The sequence below is a fragment of the Tripterygium wilfordii genome, chromosome 21, assembly GCF_013401445.1.
Source record: "Tripterygium wilfordii isolate XIE 37 chromosome 21, ASM1340144v1, whole genome shotgun sequence".
Classification (NCBI taxonomy): domain Eukaryota; kingdom Viridiplantae; phylum Streptophyta; class Magnoliopsida; order Celastrales; family Celastraceae; genus Tripterygium; species Tripterygium wilfordii.
Window position 1 is genome coordinate 7,762,510 of NC_052252.1, and position 22,079 is coordinate 7,784,588.

Here is a 22,079-nt window from a genome sequence, read left to right on the forward strand (position 1 = left end):
TTACTGAAAATGGGGATAATGGGCCTATTTACGTAACCAGACTTTCGAGAATGTTCTACAGAGTTGGGAAAGGTGGGGGGGGGCATTGGCCATGTGTATCGCGAGCATGTCGTGCGATACCGCTCTGTTCTCGCGCGGTTGGATACCCAAGTCCTCTTTCCCACCATTCGTATTGCACCATTTCTCTCCTTATCTTTCTTTCCATTTCTCGGATTGGAAACTCTCTCTCTAAATCCATACATCTGTGATCTATCTCTCTTGCCGGTGATTATGGATGAATCCAACTTCCCAGATCCTCCTTGGCAGTTAATTGATGAACTTCAAGATTTTACATCCAAAGGTCAGTAGTACTTGTTGCTTCTTGTTGATTGAGGATTTACTTAGTTTGCTTTTTCTTGCCTTTATTCTCAGTTTGTATATGCTGTTTTGATTCTTTAGAGAAGTAAATACATTTCCATTCAAGCTCTTTATGGAAGTCCAAAACAGGTGCCTTAATCGTATCTATATAGAATTTAGTTCTGTTCTTCAATCGATGAGTATATTTTGTGCGGCTCTTGAAACCAATAAATGATATTGAGCTCAATAGCCAAATTCTGTGTCTATTTACATAGAAAGAGGGTCTATGACTAAATTCTAGGTATTGCATAAACTAGAAAAGTTTTAGCATTTGATGATTTTGTGAAATTAATTCAACTATAACATCAACATTTCCTAGTATTACATGTCATATTTGTTCTGTTTTCTCTTTTTCTCCAGCAACTTTTTGTATTGATATGCGCGTACATGTACTTTGTGATTTTACGTATAGTGGCAGATGGGGCAATCGTTCCGTTTAGTCCAGATTATTGGACCAAGTCAGGATCACCCCTGCTACCTCAACTGCCTGGTGTCAGCAGTGGGGCAAAACAATGGGTAGAACCAGAGCATCTGGTTGGTCAACCAGGACCATCTCAATTTTCTATGACTTCTTATAGTGGTGGGAAATTTGATGGAACGGCAGAATATCAAGATGAAAGGAAAAAAATGAAGGACAAAAAGTACAGAGAACGATGTAGGGTACGGAACCATGCTTTTCTTGTTTATTGGTGTGTACAGTATGGGGTTCAGTGTATAGCGTAGCAAGCATTCCCTCACTGATATGTTGTAATGTTCGTCTATTATGTTCTATAGCCTTTGAACCCTACCTTGCTGAAATGAAAATTTTAAGCTCTATATCGTGCATGCAGGCAGAGAAAAGGCAAATGGAGATTGACATGCTCAGGCTTTCTAATGAGAATTCGCTTTTGAAAAGTGTGAATAAGGAGATGAAGAAGGAGAAGGACTCCATGAATCAAAATTTGCAATCTGCAGGAGCTGAGATAAATAAACTCAGAAGTGAAATTTGCAAGTTGAAAGGACATATTGGTCACCAACAAATTCTGGTGGAGGCATTTTCGCAGAAAATAGTAAGGTTTCCTTTCTCTTAATCTCAATAGTCTTTTGCCAATGATTACCTTAAATGGAGTGAGCTAAATTGGTAATTACTATGGAAATCGTTTCTTTCAACAATGTGTAGCTCTTATCGACTATTTTAGCACATAGCATAACTACCAGAGTTACTAAAACAAAATCAAATTGGATGAAGCCAAACTATTAAGAAGTGCAGAGCATAATATTCATGCTTATTAGGATGTTCAGGATCTACTAACAAAATTCAACGTGAATCAAAGTCCATATTCTTTTGAGACCTGTCAATAGGGGATAGGTGGTGAAAATTTCTGAACAGTCAACTGCTCGGCAGAATGGATAGAAAACTATGATTTGAATTTTTTGATGCTTAAAGTTGGTTGCAGCCATAGTTGGCTAAAATCATGATTTAATGGCTCTAAAACCGTGACTCAATAGTTTGAACCTTTGGATTGAAATGATTATGTATTCATAGATGGCACCTACATTCTCTAGCAATGGAATGCTTTTTTGGCCTTACTTGAAAACTTTCTAAACTGTTGAAAAGAAATTGCAAAACTAAGGTTGTCAGTTATGACTGTTCCAGTGACATTGTGATGCAGCCAATGAGTTTGCATGCATAGGTTGGCAAAGCAGTTTTTTATCTTTTGGGGGATGATTTGCAGTGAATGTATTTGGTGAAGGAGATACTCTAATATGTTCCTATCATCGCCATTCACGGTGATCAAACAAGGTCAAGTTTAACAAAGATCTATATATTTTTCTTTTGAAGTCATCCTAACCTCTATGGTGCTTTTATGAGACATGATAACAAGGATGGTGCTCGAGTATACATATGCCTCACTATTGCTTTATTCTCTTGCAGGTCAGTTCCAACCACGTACAAGAGCAGATTAAATTGCTCAGAGACGAAATTGCTAGATTCACTCCAAATGTCTCGAGGAGCTATCAAATGTTGGAGAAGAAGGAACTTCTAGATAAGTTTTCGTACTTGCAATATCAGAACAAGGTTCTGAAAGTGCAAGTCCAAGCTTTATGCGAGAAGATAAGCAATGAGAAGAACAGTGAAGGACCATGAAAAAAGGAGCATGATGAGGTATTGTTACATATTGTGGCTATAAAGAACCGGGGAAGGGGGGGGGGGGGTTGTGGATTGCACAGTATGACCTTTTTAGTAGTTTCTTTGTATGGTCAAATGTAATTCGAAAACTTCTTGGTATCGACTATTTTGTTAAGCTCAGTTAGTGGTGCTGATATTGTATGATGGTTTCATAAGCTAAAGACCTGTGTGCAGAAATAAGATGGCTACCCTTTTTCTCCTGTTTTGTCGTTGATAGTCTCTGTACTTGTTCTGTTCATATATATGCACATTTGTTTTTGTTGCCTTTGTGAAACAAGAGAGAACATATTGAGTATTGTATTAGACTGGAGCCTTTAAACAATAGTCTAGGGATTAGCACAAAATTTCACTGTCCTCTTTGCAGCAGGGGAGGAACTTGAGAGTTGAGAGAGACAAATCCATTTGTAGAACTCTCCAGTCTCCACTACTGATCAATTTCTTGCAGCGTGCGAGTGAAGTTGATCAAGTTTTGTAGCGATCAGAACACACATTCACTCTTTTTTTTTCTTTCTTCACTGCTGTCAATTTTTTTTTTTTCAGTGCTGTCAATGGAGATTGTAGTTGAGTTCATAACGAGCTCTCAGTATCCATGATAATGCTGAACATGAATATGGAGGTCTGTCTTTGGAACTGAGATGCTTGTATTGATATCCATTTTTCATTATTCCCTGGAGTAGCTGTATCTTTTGCTATTGAAGTTGCTATCCAAATGTTGTCCTCAAGATTTTACTTTAGTAAAAGTTTTCATGATTGAAATCTCTGCAGACAAGGAAAATTTGATGGCAGGTTTGCCCTAATCTCAAACTGCATCCATTTGAATCAAATCATTTCCTTTATGAGGGAAGAATGAATTAGCAAAATGAATAAGATTTTGCAAATGATGGTGTTGACATGCTAGTGATGCTCTTTTATTAGGGTTCAATCATCTTTGAAGCAATGGTGGATCTAGGATATGGGTTGAGGGTGGGCCTTGGTTAGTGAACAAATTTAGGAATTTATAAGAGGAGAAATAAAGGTTGGCGGCGGTTCGGAGACAGTGATCCGAAAATTTATTAGGGTTATTTATTTAAAATTAAGTGTCCGGGAGTAAGCATCTATATAATCATTAAATTTTATATATATATATAATATTCATTAAATTACACATCATTAAATTATATATATATATATAATATTCATTAAATTACACATCACAAATTAAAACATAAAATGTTGAAGATAACAAAAAAAATATTAATCCTTTATGTTGTGCTAGTTGTGCTAGACAATTTTTTATTGAGTATATGTGAGTGTGTCTCAAATCAATCAATATTTAATCTCTTGTATAAGTATGTATCAATTCATAATTATAATTTCTATATTAACTATACATATTGATACTAGAAAATATGAGTATTTTCAAAAATTTTAGGGTGGGCCTTAACCTTAGTTGAGGATCTTGGACCTTCATATATATATATATATAGTAAATCATTCTTTTTTCCAAAAATATATGTAATAAATTTATTTTTTTTTGAAAAGCCCACCTTGAACACACTGTAGCTCTGCCACTACTCTGAAAGCATGAACGTTACTCACACATTGATTTTATTGAGTTCATCTTTGCATACATGATTAGTGGGCTTTGCACATACCCAATAGGTTTACTCAGTGCGGATCCGAACAATAATATTAGTGACTGCAGAGTCCATTCATATCATTCATTTTATAATTTATATGAAGCAAGAAGTACAAATCCTAAAGAAAAAAAAGAAAGAGAAGAGAACCAATACAATACAAACCAATCCCATTAAAACACACAATATGAACACAAAGCATGATACTGATGACAATGAAAAAGATGTGAAGGTATAGTAGTCCTTGTTGTTTTCTTTTTGGCATCTCCCCCTTCTGCTACAGCGGCGGTTAACTAGCAATAAGAGACAAAAGAAAGTCCCATAAATCAAAGGCACAGAAACCCACAAAAACCAATCGAGTACAAAAAAAAATAAGCAGAGAAATACCTTAGGGAAACTGACCCATCAAGGATTATCACAAGCATAAGAAGATCAAGCAACTGAAGAACATGCATGTTTCTCTGGATCACCATCTGATTAATCTCTCTAATGTGTATGAGATCAGATCTAACATGGTCCAGTTCTCTCAGCATGTTCTCTTGACACTCTGCTTGCACTCTACACTCTGTCAAATCCAATTTCAGGCGCTTCAGATTCTCCTCCTCCTTTTCTTGCAAAAAGAAAAATCAAAAACATTAAAAACCAACCATGCATGAATCTAAGATATGATGAATTGGGTTTTGAATTAATTAAGTACATGTACCTCCTCATAGACATAGTCATTGCTCCTCTTGTGGGAAGAGAATCTTTGAGACCTCTCTTTCCTGGAAACTTTGCTCTCCTTTTTTGTCATGATTGATGATGAGAACCGTTAAGGAGGTGTTGGTCTTTATTTATAGCTTTAGCAAACCAAGAAAACAAAATAATTGTTATAAGTTTTTCTTTTGCAATATTTTTATATATATATATATGTATATTTGGTCAAAAGTGGTCTGTTATGTATACCTTTTTATCATTTTATGTTGTGCATTGGTCTTTATTGATAGCTTTAGCAAACAAAGAAAACAAAATAATTGTTATAAGTTGTTCTTTTGCAATATTTTTATGTGACTATATATAATCCGTCAAATGTGCTCTGTTATTTATACCTTTTTATGCTTTTATGATGTTCGCTAGTATTGTTAGTTTGGATTTTTGTGGGGAAATGATTTGGGGGCTGCCCACCATTACCTTAAACGTTAACATCAAGAAGGATCGCATTTATGAATACTCTGCTATCAGAACTAACGACCAACTGCCAACACCGACCATGGTTCGCGCGATTTTATTCTCTCTCTTTCTTTTTTTATTTAAAGATTGAAACACTATTATATATATATTTTACTTTGTCTGACTAATTTCCACGCAAGCTTGAAAGTTCTATTTTTGTATCTTGGATGGTACTCTCAAAAGTCTCATTTATGCAAAATAATTCAAACGCACAATGGGAATCTTTGATTGTGAAATGTGTTGAAGTTGGTGCTCTAAAATAATAGTGAACGAGGCTCTAAGTAGGAAACTCTGTAATTTTTTACGATTTCAATCAGAGCCCGTCCAGTTTGTTAATCAAAATAAAATAAAATTGTAATTTCAATAAGGGCTGTTCAATCTATTTATCAAAATTTAAAAAAAAAAGAAGAAGATTTAATCCTATAATGATAAACAAAATCAACGTCCCTCATTGAAACTGCAGGGGCCCCCTAACTCAAATAATAGTTTACTAAGTAGTTGTGTATAGTTTGTTATGTATTTGTCATTCTCTCTTTGTTTTTTATTGATGGTATGGTAGTCGAATTAAAAGGACCAAATTATGTACTCGTCAAGGAAAAAAGAGTACGGTTAATTATTTCATTGTGTCCTAATTGTGTGCTCATCAACACTTGCAAGTAATACATTGAACGAGAATAGGAGATAGTCTGGTTGGTCAGGTTATCTGCTCAGGATCTTGAGGTTCAGGGTTCTATTCTCACCAGGGGGTTTGGGATTTGGGTAGTTTTCCATCCGCTGTGGTGGCCTTCATACCCCTCGGGCCTGACTTAGCGTGTGTGTGGCCTGTGAGCCTTTAAAAAAAAGAAAAAAAAGAAAAAGTAATACATTGAACTATTATCTATCATGGTCACTGTCATGTCACATCATTTGGCATGAATACAAATGAATAAAAACAAACTTTGATAATATTCTCTTCACATTTCATGGCCACTTTAATATGAGAGGACTTTTGTGTTTCTTGTCTAATTAATTAATGTATTAGTTTCAACAGGTTACTCTATCTCCATGAACTTCTACTAATCAAAAGAGAAGTTTTATTCTAATTTGGTAATATTTTTGCTCCAAGTGGGTGCACTATGTGGGAGGCCTAGATAGATATGAGTCATGATATATACAACATATTTGATTTTGATCTTAAACACCTAATCAGACTTGAATGCTATAGAGATAGTATATAGTAGTAGTAGTAGTAGTATGTAAGAGTACTGTAGTAATCAAATTATTTATAGGATAACTTAGATAGAAGTTTCACTTGGAGCAGTCTTTGGCCTAAATGCTTTAAATAAGACAAGTCAACATTTAAGACTTTAGGCTTTGAGCTTGTTTGCTTCCAAATTGATTACACCAAAAAAATAAAAAGAAATTGTCTAGTTACAATGAATCTAGCTAGAAGGACTACAACATAAAAAGATAAAATATAATATAATAAAATATCTATATAGAAGAATTCTCACATGTGCATTAACTTTACACACTTGAAATCCGATGACTTTAATAAAACACAACAAAAGTGGGAACCACACATTTGTTGTGAGACCCGTTACATTTACGATTGAAAAATAGATGCATAAAGTTGATGCACATAGTTGGTTCGCATGTGAGAATTCTTATATATATAAACATCAAAATCTATTTGCAGTGTTGAAAGCGTAAGTGCATGCCAAATCTTGTTCATCCAATCTCCAACTCTCCAGCAAACTGGTCCATTGAGATTTTAGCTGAAAGATCTGAAGTTGAATTTGCTTTCTCATAACCGCATCTCAATATTCATTGTACAAAAATAATGTAAATTATTGAAAAACCGAAAAATGCAAAATCATATTCATGCAAACTTGTTGTAAAGAAGAACCTATCCAATCAAGAATCAACCATTATTTTATAAGATATATATATATATATATGGATTTGGGGGAGAGTCGGTGCACTATTGCACCGGCTAATAGCCTGTTCAATTTTTCAACCATTGGATTAAGATCGACAGATCCGACTGTCTATAAATTATGGATCCAATTGTGGGGCCTTTCTCCTTCAATTCTCACTGCCTTCAACTCCTTTGTCCAACAAGTTATCTTCTTTGATGACAACAGAAGTGGATCTCTCAACTCCTTTGAATCTAAGGGCTTTTCCTGACAGTGTAAACAAATTTAAAGCAAAGAAAATCTTATCTCCACACTATTGCTTCCATCAATCCAAGATAACAAGATGAGGGTAGATTTGAAAAAGTGAGGAAAATCTAGTTCTAGATAAGGATTTGGGGTTTAGGTTAATCTGGTTCTAGAACTTCAAATTGAAGGTGATAGCTGACCCAAAATAGAGAAATAGATGAAATTCAAAACCCATAGTAGTAATCAAAGAAGCCCTAACAAACCCCACAACAAACAACACAAATTCGCAACAAACCCAAGTACAATAAGAAGAAGAGCATTCTCCACTCTAGTGCTTTCATCAATCGAAGATAACGAGAGTGATGAGGGTAGATTTGAAAGTTGAGGAAAATCTCGTTTGAGATGAGGTAGAGAAGAAAAAGTGAGGAGAGAGGAGTCGTGGAGAGAGTCAATTTTGTTCTAATCTCAAACGTCAAGAGTCAAGACCCAATTTTTTTGTCCTTTAACTTAAACCGTTTCCGTTTGATCTATATATGTTAATCCAACTACTGAAAAATTGAACAGGTTATTAGCCAGTGCAATGGTACACTGGCTCTCCCCCCAATCCATATATAATGCACAAAAAAACTCTCAGGCGCGGAGTTCTATATATATATGGTTACGGACGTCCACCTTTTTGCCTAAAAAAAATGAAAAAATAAATTTTCTATGGGGCCTACTAGTTCAGGCCCCGCTACTTTAATAAGAAAGTTGACATCTGTGAGTTTATAACATAAGGACGTCCATATGTGAGCATTATATTTATATATGTGTGTGTACACACACAGTCCGTCTCACATGTGGGATCCCGCTTTGTAACTTATATAAGGGGGTGCCCGGGACTTATTGTAATTTTATTACAATAGGTCACGCGGTAATACCATTTATGGATAGTAAAAAATTTTATTTTTATTTTTAAAAATCATAAATATATAGTATTTTTCATAACGAATCCAACGATATATTTTTTGTTTAAAACAAAAATCAAATGCATTGTCATCAAAAACATCAAATGTTTTGAGTTTATATCCGATGGTCTAGAATTGTCGTGTCTTTTTCATGTTGAATTTGATTTTTGTTTCTAACAAAAAATATATTGTTGTGTTCGTTGCGATGAACACTACATATTTATAATTTTTAAAAATAAAAATAAAAATTTTTAATGTTAAAAACAGGTATTACCATGGGATCTGCTGTAATAAAATTACAATAGGTCCCGGGCTTCCATATAAGGGATGCACTTTACTGCCATTAGATACATCGTACTGTCCGGATGATTTAACCCAATTTTGACCCGGTTAACAACACTCTATCTCGATATCTCCGTCTCTCTCACTCACGCGAAACGCCGAAACCCATCCCTTGCGCATCATCATCTCGATTTGTTTGAGCGAGTTCAAAAAAGACGAGATACTCAGGCTATTGCCGAAGTGTAATCACCATTTTCTCTGTTTTTTTGTCATATATCTGCGTCGTACGTGAATAATCGTAAAACCTATCGATTTTGATTCAGGTTTGATTAGAGGGAGGCAACGACCCAATTCAATTTGCAGAGGGATCATGAGGAGTTTATATAACAAAGAAGAGAAGTTAATTTACCTAGACATGTGAAATCCCAGATCCAGAGAAGAATATTCCCAAGAATGGATCCTATAGAAGGTTGAATGTTAGATGAGTATTCACAAGGGAAGATATGATCGAAGGTTTCGCGACTGAGAGAGATGATGTAGAGAGACGGTGTATCGCGAGTGAGAGAGACGAAGAGATCGAGATGGAGAGCTGCTAACCAAGTCAAAATTGGGTTAAATCATCTGGATCGCGTGATGTATCTAATGGCAACAAAGTGATCCCGCATATAAGTTAAAACATGGGATCCCTCAAGGGAGAAATTTCCTATATATATATATATTATGATTTTTCACATGAGGATTCCCTCATGTATCTTATATGAGAATTTTTAATCTTAACCATTGGAATCATTAAATAGTTGAGATCGAAAGTAATTTTTCTTTGACCATTACTAAAGGGCTCCTTACCCTTTTCTGTCTCTTTCACATGATCTCCACCTCCTTCGTCACAATTTCAACCTCCTTCATCATCATTTGTTGAGTCGCGACTTGCAGAGAGAGTGAAGATCTGGAGAAATATACCCAGGCAGGTGAGAGAGGTGGTTGTTACAGCACTACAAGAGGCACCATCACAGCACTGTGAATGAGAGTATACTAAGTCGATTCCAGGTATTCAACTTGCTCATAGAATCAGGGCGAGAAAGCCTAGAGATATTCAACTGTTCATACATGAATTTTTCAAATTTCTAATTGTGGCTTAGTTTTACAAATTCAAATTGTATGTGATGGGAGACAAGTCACCAATTTTATGTGAGTCCTCAAATATACCGTGCGTTCCTCACGTGAGGGAAAATGAGAAACCTTTAATTGACATGGAGTTTTAGCCCATTGATGTAGCGAGTAAATTTTATAATGGCTCCGTTTGGTAGAGCGGAAAGTTTGATTTTCAATGCTAGAGAAAATGCTGTAGGAAAAAAGCTGAGCTTAACGCTGTGAAATATGTTGTGAGGTGTTTGGTGAATTAAAAACTGACGCTAGCTGAAAAACTGTTGACTAAAAGTATTATTTTGAATTTAATAATCATTTTTTTACATTTTGTTATTAAAGTTAATTTAATAAATATAATTTATTATTAAAATTAATTTAAGTATATTAGAATTTTTTTTCATATCAAAACTGAAAATTTTAATTAGTCAAATAAATAAAATAATAATTTTTTATATGAAGATTATTAATGAGTATTTTATTTATTTTATAAATATTAAATTAATTTTAATAATATTAATTATAAATATTAAATTTATTGGTAAAAATATTTATAAAACTAAATAATGTATCAAATATATATTATTAAAATTGTGGGACCCACATTAATTTAGCTAAAAAAGTCAAAAACATCATGATGAAAGTGGATCCCTATGGGAGCTTCTTTCTGGCCAATGGATCCGCTGCCTGTTTGGCACAGCGGAGCGACCCTGCCAAACAGGCAGAATGAGTATGTAAGATTGGCCAGTTTTAACATAAGATTGAGTTCTAGCAAGAAGGACAAAAATAATGTGATCATACGGAAGGAATTTGTTTGTTCCAAGCAAGGATTTAAAGAAGTAAGTAAAACAATTGGCCACAGTAGTAGGATCAGAGGAGAACAAGGGAGGGTTGTGAGAAAAAGAAAACCCTTTTTAAAAATTTCAATAATTTAACAACATAATTTGGATTCTCAAAATTTATCGAGGAATGTAACAACTTTATAGGAAAAGCAAACTCCTAAATTTTGATAATTTTATCTTCCTCTCGCCCAAAGGCTATACCAAAAGTATATGCTCAATCAAATTATGAGAAAGATGTACTTCTAATTGTCAATAAAATGACCAATAACTCCCTTGAAGGAATACCTAGATGAGGACTGACCCTAACCCAAAGCAACCAAAGCTAAAGCTTTGGGTACCAGAATTAAAAAATTTACATCTAACCTATTAGACATTAGTCCAGGTCTAGCAGCCCAATATCAATCAAGCCCAAAAGCATAATTATCCTTTTACTGTCTATTAAGGAATGTCTCTAGGTCAAATATGAGCCGTTTTGAATACTTTTACCATATTAATGTTTTGTCAATTGATGTCTGGGGTGCTACATATGCTTTTGACACCTTCTAGTGCCTTTTGACAATATCGGTTTCAAGTAATTGACATGGGTTTCACATAGGCTATTAGGTATTTATGTTTTACACTTAGATTTTATTGTAAACTTATTAATTACTTTTGATATATAAATTGTGTGAGAACCGACTCACAACCTAAAAGGTTTCCATTAAATGCAATTCCAATATGAATTTAAATCCTATTTACCCTATTTCCTCTTAATAAAAACTAGATTTTGACAAATAACACAAATTAAACTGATTCCAGTAGCATAAAAAAATAACATGATAAACCCTGACAAGGTAGAATAATGTGAGAAGGATGATTAAACCATCCTAAGATTATTGGACACACATTTTTTTTACAAGGACGACCTTTGTGGAACACAAATTACGTCATTGAGATAGTCTTACATTAAAAAATCACATGAAATAGAGTAACTAGATTACATGGTGTTAGGGCTTAAACTCAGTGCCTGAAGTTTGACGGTATAACAACTAGTGTTGAAAGTAACAATAATTTTACTACCATATATGTAGGGTCTTGGCTCACTATTTGATTAGTAGAAAAATAACCCCTTTTGGAAATTTTAACAATCTAACAACATAATTTGGATTCGAGCAATAACAACTTCATAGGAAAAGCAAACTCCTAAATTTGATAATTTTATCTTCCTCCGCCCAAAGGCAATACCAAAAGTATATGCTCAATCAAATTATGAAAAAGATGTACTTACTAGTTGTCAATAAGATGACCAATAACTCCCTTGAAGGAACATCTAGATGAGGACTGACCCTAACCTAAAGCAACCAGAGCTGGAGCTTTGGGCTTCAGGATTTAAAAAATTTACATCTAACCCATTAGACATTAGTCCAGGTCTAGCAACCCAATATCAATTAAGCCCAAAAATCAACCCAAAAGCATAATTATCCTTTTACTACCTATTAAGGAATGTCGAATGTCTCTAGGTTAAAGATTAGGCGTCTTGAATACTTTTATCATACTAATGTTTTTTCATTAAATGCAATTCCAATATGAATTTAAATCCTATTTACCCTATTTCCTCAGAATAAAAAAATGGGTTTTGACAAATAACACTAATTAAACTGATTACAATATATATTCATAAAAAAACCATCCAAACTAAATGTGTGGAGTGAAGATATACCAACAAAATGATAGGAAAAATTAGGGCTCAGTGCCCCCTATGAGGTAAAATTTTCCTTCAGTATTTGACAAAAAAAAAAAAAAAAATTTGTGTTTTTAAGTGGCCTTTATTATTGTGTGACCACAATTTTCATGCAAGTATGTATAATAATACATACTTATGTACTAAACACATATGTACATTGTGTTTTGCAAAAGTGTACATTTTATTAAAACACTTGTATATTATTTACAAAAGCATGTGTATTTTCTATACAACTAATCAACTATATCCATCGATTATAAATTCTTATACGTTTTTGTATAAGCTGATAAGCATGTACGCCAATATACACAAAGGAAAATAATTATATACATGCTATTATGCTAATTTGTCTAGTGTACGGCTTACTAGCTTGATCTTAAAAACTTTCAAATTTGGGCATCTAATATATATATATGTATACATTTTTTTTTGAGAAGAAATAGGATTTTCAAAAGAAAGATCAAGCTCTACATACGATAGAATCGAGTGAGAACATTCCTCAAACAAATAAATATAATCTGATGAAGAAAAAGACAATCTAACTAAGTGATGAGCCACAGAATTGGCTGATTTTTGACATGAGAAAACAAGCAACATTGAAAGAGAAATATAGAGAACTCCAAATATTGGTCAAAGCAAAGGCCACTACTAAAAATAAAAAATATTCTGAACATCAAAGTAAAATTTTCTTTTAACCAATTGGCCCTAATTTCCCTTATGGAAAAGAAATATAGAGAACTTTTCCAAGTTGGTCAAATATCTCAAAAGGCATTGGCATGCAGAGGCATCATGGACCACATTATGGGCCAGACCCATTAATGTGCTTAACGGCGAACACTTTAGAAAGCCTTGCAGTGGGAATCATGGATGCAGTCATAGCCCAGGCCCAGTAATGGGTTCGACAGACCAACATTTCAAAAGTATAGATTAATTGATGGCTAAAATACCAAATTCCATTGTAGTAATTACAAAACATTCAACAATCTTGCAAATGACAAAATAGGAGTCTACCCTCAAATAAGGTAAGCAGGAAAGACGAAGAACAGTATACATACATACATACATACATATATATATGTATTAGGGACTTTATATATATGGACTTGGAACTTGAAAGTGATATGAATTGATAAGTTTGAATCAAATTTGACCTGAATTAGGTTATACATGGACGGCATACAAAAGAAGCTTCTTACCATTATAAGTCTTGACCAATATCATCATCATCATATATATATATATAACATAAACACGTGCATACATTTTTTTAGAAAGACTTTATTACAGTTTTTTTTAGGTCTAACTTTGAATTAAACCCTAGTTAGGCTAGAAGAGCTTACTTAATTGATCAATTCATGTTTTGATGCATAATTTAATTGTCTTTGTGGGTATACCTAATATGATCCTCTTCACCCAACCACCAATTTTGAGTTTTGACTTGAAATCTCATATATAGAATATTTTGATTTTAACTATATATAGGTCATTCATTTATTAGTCTCCTTCACGTACTTATATATGAATGGATAGTTTGTGTAAAGTGAGGTTCAATTATTAGTAAAGACAAAAGAAGTGGAGGAAATAGTAGTGGGCATGTTTCATGCACTATCAAATGACATCACAAGTCCAAAGCTTCATTACGGAATTGAAGACGCACTTTCATGTCTACCACATGCTTCCCACATTTGTTTTTGACCAATTCAACAGAAAGAGGACATAACTAATTCATCTATTTACATATATATATATATATATAGATTCCTTGCAGGCCTGTACAATATATACATATAACCAAAGAGGTAGCCAGGATTTGAAACTAGAGGGGGCACCATGGGGGTTCGGGGCAGCGCCGCCGAAATTTTTTTTGAGACTATTTACTATATGCTATTTGTTAAATTTAGTAAACAAGCAAGATAAAAAAAATCTTTTACAGTCATCAATTTTAGTGATTAATGAGTAATGCTTTCATGAATTAATGAGTAATGTTTTTCCCGATTGAATTTGTGTCAATAACTTTTGTTAAATAAAATGCTACAAAGAGTTGAAATTGACTGAAATAAACAAAGATGGTTAGTTTTAGTTTTTAGATGAATAAATTGAATAATACAATCTTTATTAATAATGAAAAGCCATAGGAAAACTCTTTTATTTTAAGGTTGTCCAATAGCTAAGAAGCAAAATAATAAAGAAAAAAGAAATTGATAAAATCACCCTTAGAGTGTGTTTGGATTGAGGGATTTGGAGGGGAGGGAAGAGAAGGGAAAGAGAGTTTCTTTCCAATTCTCTTGTTTGGATACTTTATAAAAAATTGAGGGGAGAGATTTGAGGGGATTTGGGAGGAAGATTTCTTTAAATTTTTGTCAAAATTCTTTCCTCCCAAAATGGAGTCATTTGGAGGGAAGAGATTACTAATTAAATTACTTATAAGTTAAAAACCTATTTTACCCTTTGACATAACACTTAAACATAAAAAATAAGGATAAACTAGTAAGTTAAACTACTTTTCTTTCCTTTCTTTTTTTATCTATCCAAACATGAGAAAGGGAAATATATTTTCCCTTCCATTCTCTTCCCTTCCCTTTCCCTTCCCTTCCCTTCCCCCCAAATCCCTCAATTCCTTTCTTTTTTTATCTATCCAAACATGAGAAAGGGAAATATATTTTCCCTTCCATTCTCTTCCCTTCCCTTTCCCTTTCCCCCAAATCTCTCAATCTAAACACACTCTTAGGGAACTCTTCTATTTTAACGTCATCCAATAGCTACGAAGCAAAATAATGAAGAAAGAAGAAATTGATAAAAAAACTACCAATTGGAATCGAACTAGGGCTGGAAAAACTAACAGACAATCTAACCATCAGACCAAACAACATTTCAAGGTAAGAATTGCAAACTAATATCTATAATTAGTATTTTTTTTTATAAAAATCCGGGAGGGCACGTGCCCCCCTGGTGCACAACGTAGCTCTATCCCTGCATATAACCAATAATGACAACTTGGAGTCTTGGATATCATAGTGTGATGGTTTAATTTTGGAAGTATATATCTAGATTTGTTTCTGTTTGTGGTTAATCGTTCTTCAATAAGTATTTAAATATCCAAAAATTATCTAGATCTGTTTGGTGGAGGAAGTGAAGATTCTTCTTCTCTACTTCCTCCTCTCCCACTACTGTTTCCGATCTCCTTCCTTATGCATTTTTTCAAGTTTCGAGTATGAATAAGATTTGATTCATGATTTCTTCTCTCCAGCTCTAAATCTCCTCCATCCGTCGTGGATATTTGATTATCGGCGTTTATGGTATGTTCCAACAACATATATTTGATTCATAGTGATGAGACTATCAGATCTAAAGGAGATCCGCCTTTCTTCTTGAAGAGGAAGCCAAAATCCTTAATTTAGAATAATGGTGTTGTTTGTTTGATGCCTTTTTATTCAGTCTATGTAACTCGGGGTAGTCTAGTGGAGTACGGTGTTGTTCGGCTATTGTCTGACGATATTCGGTGTAATACATGTCGTTCACGAGTGTCCGACGATGATCATTGTTTGTATTTTTTTAGTTCTCCTGTAATACATCTTTAAGGTGGCTCGAGTGTCTAACTTAGGGTATCATATTCTTGTATCCTTTGGATAAATGAATACGATTCGGTTAATGACCTTTTCAAAAAATAATATCCAAAAACTATTAATGAGGCTAATTGGTTGTAAGAGGTGATTGATTAATAGTAAAAAGAAGTGAATGCTTACATATATCAAACCATTTTCGATAATAAAAAATAATCAAAACTTTTAATTTCATAATATTCATTTAACTTCTAAATATGAATATGTGATAATTAACTTTATTATACCTACAGATATTTTTTTCCCCGTAAATAAATACATATATTTATTTCTCAACTTGCGATTATTTTTTACAGACTTTTAGAAGACCAAGTCAATTACAGCAGCTGCATATTTTTCATATATATATATATAACATACAAAAATTCTTGTACGTGGACTAAAAGTGTGAACCAAGTTTGTGGACTTGTTTTTCAACCATAGATGTGATGGATCTCATAATAAATGTGTGGCCACCCACTTATGTTGTGGTTTATTACAACCATTGGATTTTGGTCCACAAACTTGATCCACACTTTTTGGTCCACATATAAGAATTCCTATATATATATATATATATATATATATATATATTATTTTGTATTAATTTGGCGCTTGTATCAAGTGGGCCGCCAATGATTCCCCACAATCCACAAGGGTTATCCTCTCCTTCTACTTTTGAGACTTTTTTTTTTCTTTTTCTATTGTTTTTTGGAAAATCAGCTGCCACATTTTTGTCAGATTGTGAAATTCTACAATGATCATTTTGAATTTCTATGGTGGCTGAACAATAAATGAATTTTCAATGTTAATTATTAATTTGTGTGAAAATTTACTCATTTTATTACTTTTTACAAGTTTATGATCTTTTCATATTAAAATAACTAAATCATTATTGCAAGAGACGACTTTAGACTTAGTAATAACTTGGGTGAAAATCTAGTGGTGAATTTCTCCGAGATTAAAATTGTATGGATCAAGAAGATCCTGAGTTTAATTATCACTGAGAGCAATATTCTTGTGATCATGTGTTGGCTTTGACCCAACTCACCCTATCATTAGGCGAGAAACTTCTGTGTGCTGATCTGATGACCCGAATTTACATTCACATTGGATGTCGAAATGATAAACTTGTATAGTGTCGTTCTCAGTTAAACAAACCACTGCGAGACATAGCAGAAGTAGGAGGAATATATCCATGGTTGCAATTAATTATAAAACACATGAATTTAAATAGAGATGAACTAAGTTATAATTTTCCTATTTCATTATCAAATATGGGATTGAGAGAAAATAATCCAGTATATTATGAGGTGTCCATACTCCATAGATGAGTCTCTCTTAAATGTTTTACCTATAAACCAACCCTATTAAAAAGAAAAAGGTGAGTTTAATTGGATTTTATTTAAATCTTATAGAATATATACATTTTGGATTATTATCAAAAAGAGAAGAATTACCATAAAAATAATTGTAGTGCTATGAATAATTTTTTTTTAAAAAAATAATAATGTGATAACACATGGCGGTGACTTCAGTCAAACACCAACTGACAAACATAATAGCGAGTAATACGGAAGATAAAAATACCATCTCAATGCGTAAATTGGCACAGAAACGAACTTCAGACAAACAAAATCCTTGTATAAATATAATACGATGGGTGGATAAAAAGGTTTCATTTTTACAGCTATTAAAGGAGTGGCTGCTGATGTTTTCTCTGCGTCTTCTGTACCAACTCAGGTTTTGAGCTCCTGATCTGGTATATCTCTCGAGAATCAGCTTCTGGGTTTTCTAATTCAGAGTGAGTTCTAATCTGGGTTTTCAATTTCACATCAGAAGTGAAGGTTTTGAGCTCTAAAATCAAGGTATTCAACTTCGATTATTGGTTTAATATTCATGGAGTTGATATAGAAGAGCCTGCTAGGGTTTCTTGTTTGAAGTGATTATCCGATGGTTTCTTGAAAGAGTGAGCTGCAATCTGCTTAACTTAGGAAAATTAAACCCCTCATGCAAATGAATCGTTTCTCTTGAAATTGCTACAGAATCTGATGCCTGTTTTTTGCAAAATTTGAAGTTTTGTTTTTTAAGCTTTCGTGTGAAGTGATTTGGTTTTTTTATCTATCTGAAATATTTTCTTGATCGTGGAGCAGTTGAATTCGGTTGCATCAGGACTCCAAATACGAACCAATAATTTCTTTCCAAATTTCGTATTCCTCAGTGCGGTTTCTGGGCGTTATCATGGCCAAATGTAAATAATTTATGGGCTTTAGAATCCAATAATCAGGAACTGGGTACAAAAGTGATTGCTCTGAGACTGTTTATTTTATTAATGAGTGAAGAGTTGTGCAAACACATGGAGAAACAGAGCATTTTACGTGCGCCTAGATTGGAAAAATTCCCAAGTTTTAATGGCATGCCAGAAAAGCCATCAATTAAGCACAAAACAATGAAGAAACATCTGAGTTTTCGCGGTGTAGAGGAAAAACCATCAAGCATGCGTGGAGTAATGGAAAAACACCCAAGTTTTCATTGTCCACCAGAAAATCAGACGGGCAGTAGTGGGTTAATGGATAAACAGAAAAATTTTCGTGGGCTTATGGAGAAGCAGAAAAGCATTCGTGTAGTGATGGAGAGGCAACTCAGTTTCATTGGTGTTAGTGAGAAGAGGAAGAACAAGGAATCGCCCGGAAAGCGAGGTGATTTGCAGCTTCATTTGACAGCTCGAGCAGGGAATTTGAGTAGGATTAAAGAGATTCTTCAAAATTGTGATGAAAATGATCTGAAGCAGTTGCTGTTGAAGCAGAATACGGAAGGGGAAACGCCTGTCTACGCAGCAGCAGAGAATGGCCATGCAATGGTGGTTCGGGAGATGTTGAAACATATGGACTTTGAAGCTGCATCCATTATTGCTAATAATGGCTATGATCCACTCCATGTTGCGGCGAAGCAGGGTCATCTTGGTATGTTGAACTTACTTTTGTGCTTTTTATCTACTGTTGGAAGATAGTTTGTAAGCAAAATTAGAAGTAGAAAGTAGTTCTTTCATAACAATTATACTCTTATCCGAATCAAGAGAGGCAAATACCTTTAGTGTAGGAGATCCTGCTGTCTATGATAGGTTTTAATATGCTAAAATTTCTCTTTTCATTATTTAGATTCCTTGATGTCGTCGCTCACAATGTTACAAACTATGTTTCTTGTCATTCAGCAGCAGCAATGGCGATTTCAATTCCTAGTTTTCGTTCTTGAAACTTTTCCCTCTCAATGGGTTTGCTTGGATGGCATAAATGAACCAGATTCGTTCTTTTTAGGAGACACCTAATCGTTACCACTAGATATTCTTTACAAATTACAAGGGAATCCATGCCAAAGCTTCAATAATCATAGTTGTTCTAATGAATTGATAGAAAGGAAAAAAATATTATATTCCCATTTTGTTATGTGATTTTGATTGCACATGGTAGAGTAATCTTGGTGAAATGTGAAAACAATCTTTTGCAGTATGCCGGATAATGACACGTTTCTTTGTTTCTGGTTGCTTTTGCAGAGGTCTTGAAAGAACTTTTATGTAAATTCCCCAACTTGGCAATGACCACAGATTTATCCTGCTCAACTGCCTTACACACAGCTGCAACTCAAGGACATGTTGATGTAGTCAATCTTCTTTTGGAAACGAATTCAAATCTCGTTCAGATAACCCGAAATAATGGTAAGACTGTCCTTCATTCGGCCGCAAGGATGGGGCATTTGGATATTGTCAAATCCCTTCTAAACAAGGATCCGGGCACTGGTTTTCGGACCGATAAAAAAGGTCAAACTGCATTGCACATGGCCGTGAAAGGGCAAAATGAGGATATTATACTCGAATTAGTAAAACCTGACCCTGCAGTTTTGAGTTTGGAGGATAATAAGGGGAACACTGCATTGCATATTGCCATAAAGAAGGGTCGTACTCAGGTTCTTCCTCTTTTCTTTGTATCTCTTTTTTCCTTCGCCCTTTATAACTTCGAAAGCATTTTCGTAAGATGCATATTTTGTGTTTTCTTTTCTGTGCTGGCCTTTTACTTTATTCTTTGTTAATGACTTGTGATGTGTTAATTCCCAAAAACTTACGTTAAATTGTTTATGCTATTACCATTACCTTCTGGACTTAGGCATGTTGCTCATGCGTATGGCTGTTCAATGGAGGCTTTGAGATCCCTGCATATATAACTTGGTCTGTTTTTTGATTTCGGTAGTGCTGTTTTCGTATTCATGTTTTCCTGTGAAAATCAGAAATCGTATTTGGATTACCAATGAGTATAGGAAAGGGGATGTTCTTTTGGGCAAGCTTATTGCAAAAATATGATAAAGAAGAAGCTATGGGAAATCTTAACGTTTGTTTTAGTAAGAATTTTGCTCTCTTTTCTGATCGAGAAAAACTGGAATTCTTTTGAATTTATGTCTAATTATTATTTCCATTGGAAACATGGTTTAAATCTGTTTCTAAGATTTGGCTTCATTGTCATGGCAGAATGCACGTTGTCTGTTGTCAGTTGAGGGTATCAAAATCAATGCGACTAACAAGGCTGGGGAGAGCCCTCTCGACATTGCTGAAAAATTAGGAAATGCAGAACTTGTCTCCTTATTGAAGGAAGCAGGTGCGACCAATTCTAAGGAAAATGGAAGACCCCCTAATCCAGCAAAGCAACTTAAGCAGACTGTCAGTGACATAAAACATGAAGTCCAATCCCAGCTTCAACAGACCCGTCAAACTGGGGTGAAGGTTCAGAGAATTGCAAAGAAGCTCAAGAAGCTTCACATTAACGGCCTCAACAATGCTATAAATTCAGCAACTATTGTTGCTGTTCTAATTGCCACTGTTGCTTTTGCAGCAATCTTTACTGTGCCTGGCCAATATGTCGAGGAGAAGGAAGACGGGGCTTCTCCTGGGCAAGCTCATATAGGAGACAAAGGACCTTTCATTGTCTTCTTTATCTTTGACAGCCTAGCATTATTCATCTCCTTGGCTGTTGTTGTAGTCCAGACTTCTGTGGTAGTTATTGAGGAGAAGGCAAAGAGACAGCTGGTCTTTGTGATTAACAAGCTCATGTGGCTGGCTTGCCTCTTCATTTCAATTGCATTCGTTTCTCTTACTTATATAGTTGTGGGCAAGGAATACATGTGGCTCGCAGTGTGTGCAACAGTGATTGGAGGCACGATCATGCTAACTACTATTGGGTCCATGTGCTACTGTGTCATTGTACATAGGATCGAAGAGAAAAAACTGAGGGATATAAGGAGAGCTGAGAGTCGCTCGCGATCTTATTCTATGTCAGTGGTATCCGATTCAGAGATTTTGAACAGTGAATACAAGAGGATGTATGCGCTTTAAAGTAATCGAAATGGAAGAACATCTAGAAGAAGATGCAATGAGGTACTCTACCCTTTCAGCTCCCGCTCTAGCAGTCATCTTTCGTCATGTGAACTTGAGCTGAGGTGTTCCTTGGCCTAGCGAACGAGGATGAGAACAAGTGCCATGAATCAGCCATCCGGATGTGGTCACTTATGTTGCATCGGCTGCCCTATATGTACTTTTAACATGAATACCTTGAAATGTAGTGACTTGATTCTCAGGATGAATTTGGTAGTACAGGCAATTAAGAATATACCTAATGTTCAAGGGCAGACAAATTTGGCCAGCGAGTGATGTCTATTCCAGTGTATGCTTTGGTGTATGCCCATTTTTATGTATAAATATTGCAATATTTGCGACGTTGATGAACAATTAGAATATTTAGAAGAGTTTTCTTCTATCCTTTTTGAGTTTTTGACTTGAAGTCTTTGGTAGCTTATTTTTCCAGTTGTTTGCTCTGTTTGTTCTGCAATACTCATACGATGTGGAGAAGCAGCAAAGATGCTGCTTCATATGGTAATATATCCTTCAAGCTCCTAGTCATGATTCGCAAACGCAAATCAAGCATGGGAATAGGGGATCAAAACGGGATAATGTAATTTTTGGTCAT

At 34.6% G+C, this 22,079-nt stretch overlaps 3 protein-coding genes across 4 annotated transcripts; 2 read left to right on the forward strand and 1 right to left on the reverse strand.

Annotated features, from left to right (window-relative positions):
• The first annotated feature begins 64 nt into the window (after positions 1 to 64).
• LOC119989502 lies at positions 65 to 2,772 on the forward strand. The gene is made up of 4 exons (XM_038835080.1): positions 65 to 340; positions 809 to 1,056; positions 1,227 to 1,445; positions 2,312 to 2,772. The coding sequence occupies exons 1-4, from the start codon at positions 271 to 273 to the stop codon at positions 2,522 to 2,524; spliced, it is 750 nt and encodes a 249-aa protein (XP_038691008.1). The 5' UTR covers positions 65 to 270; the 3' UTR covers positions 2,525 to 2,772.
• A 1,666-nt stretch (positions 2,773 to 4,438) lies between these two features.
• On the reverse strand, positions 4,439 to 5,006 carry LOC119988105. The gene is made up of 3 exons (XM_038833025.1): positions 4,886 to 5,006; positions 4,570 to 4,787; positions 4,439 to 4,475 (listed from the first exon to the last, which is right to left on the reverse strand). Exons 1-3 carry the CDS (start codon positions 4,973 to 4,975, stop codon positions 4,472 to 4,474), a joined length of 312 nt encoding a protein of 103 aa, XP_038688953.1. The 5' UTR covers positions 4,976 to 5,006; the 3' UTR covers positions 4,439 to 4,471.
• Positions 5,007 to 17,685: 12,679 nt separating this feature from the next.
• LOC119989040 (ankyrin repeat-containing protein At5g02620-like) lies at positions 17,686 to 21,887 on the forward strand. 2 transcript variants are annotated; one of them, XM_038834328.1, is made up of 4 exons: positions 17,686 to 17,939; positions 18,225 to 19,034; positions 19,622 to 20,031; positions 20,588 to 21,887. In XM_038834328.1, the coding sequence occupies exons 2-4, from the start codon at positions 18,404 to 18,406 to the stop codon at positions 21,446 to 21,448; spliced, it is 1,902 nt and encodes a 633-aa protein (XP_038690256.1). In that variant the 5' UTR covers positions 17,686 to 17,939; positions 18,225 to 18,403; the 3' UTR covers positions 21,449 to 21,887. The 2 variants fall into 2 exon arrangements, with proteins under 2 accessions (XP_038690256.1, XP_038690257.1); XM_038834329.1 differs by having other exon boundaries at positions 18,293 to 19,034.
• Positions 21,888 to 22,079: the final 192 nt, after the last annotated feature.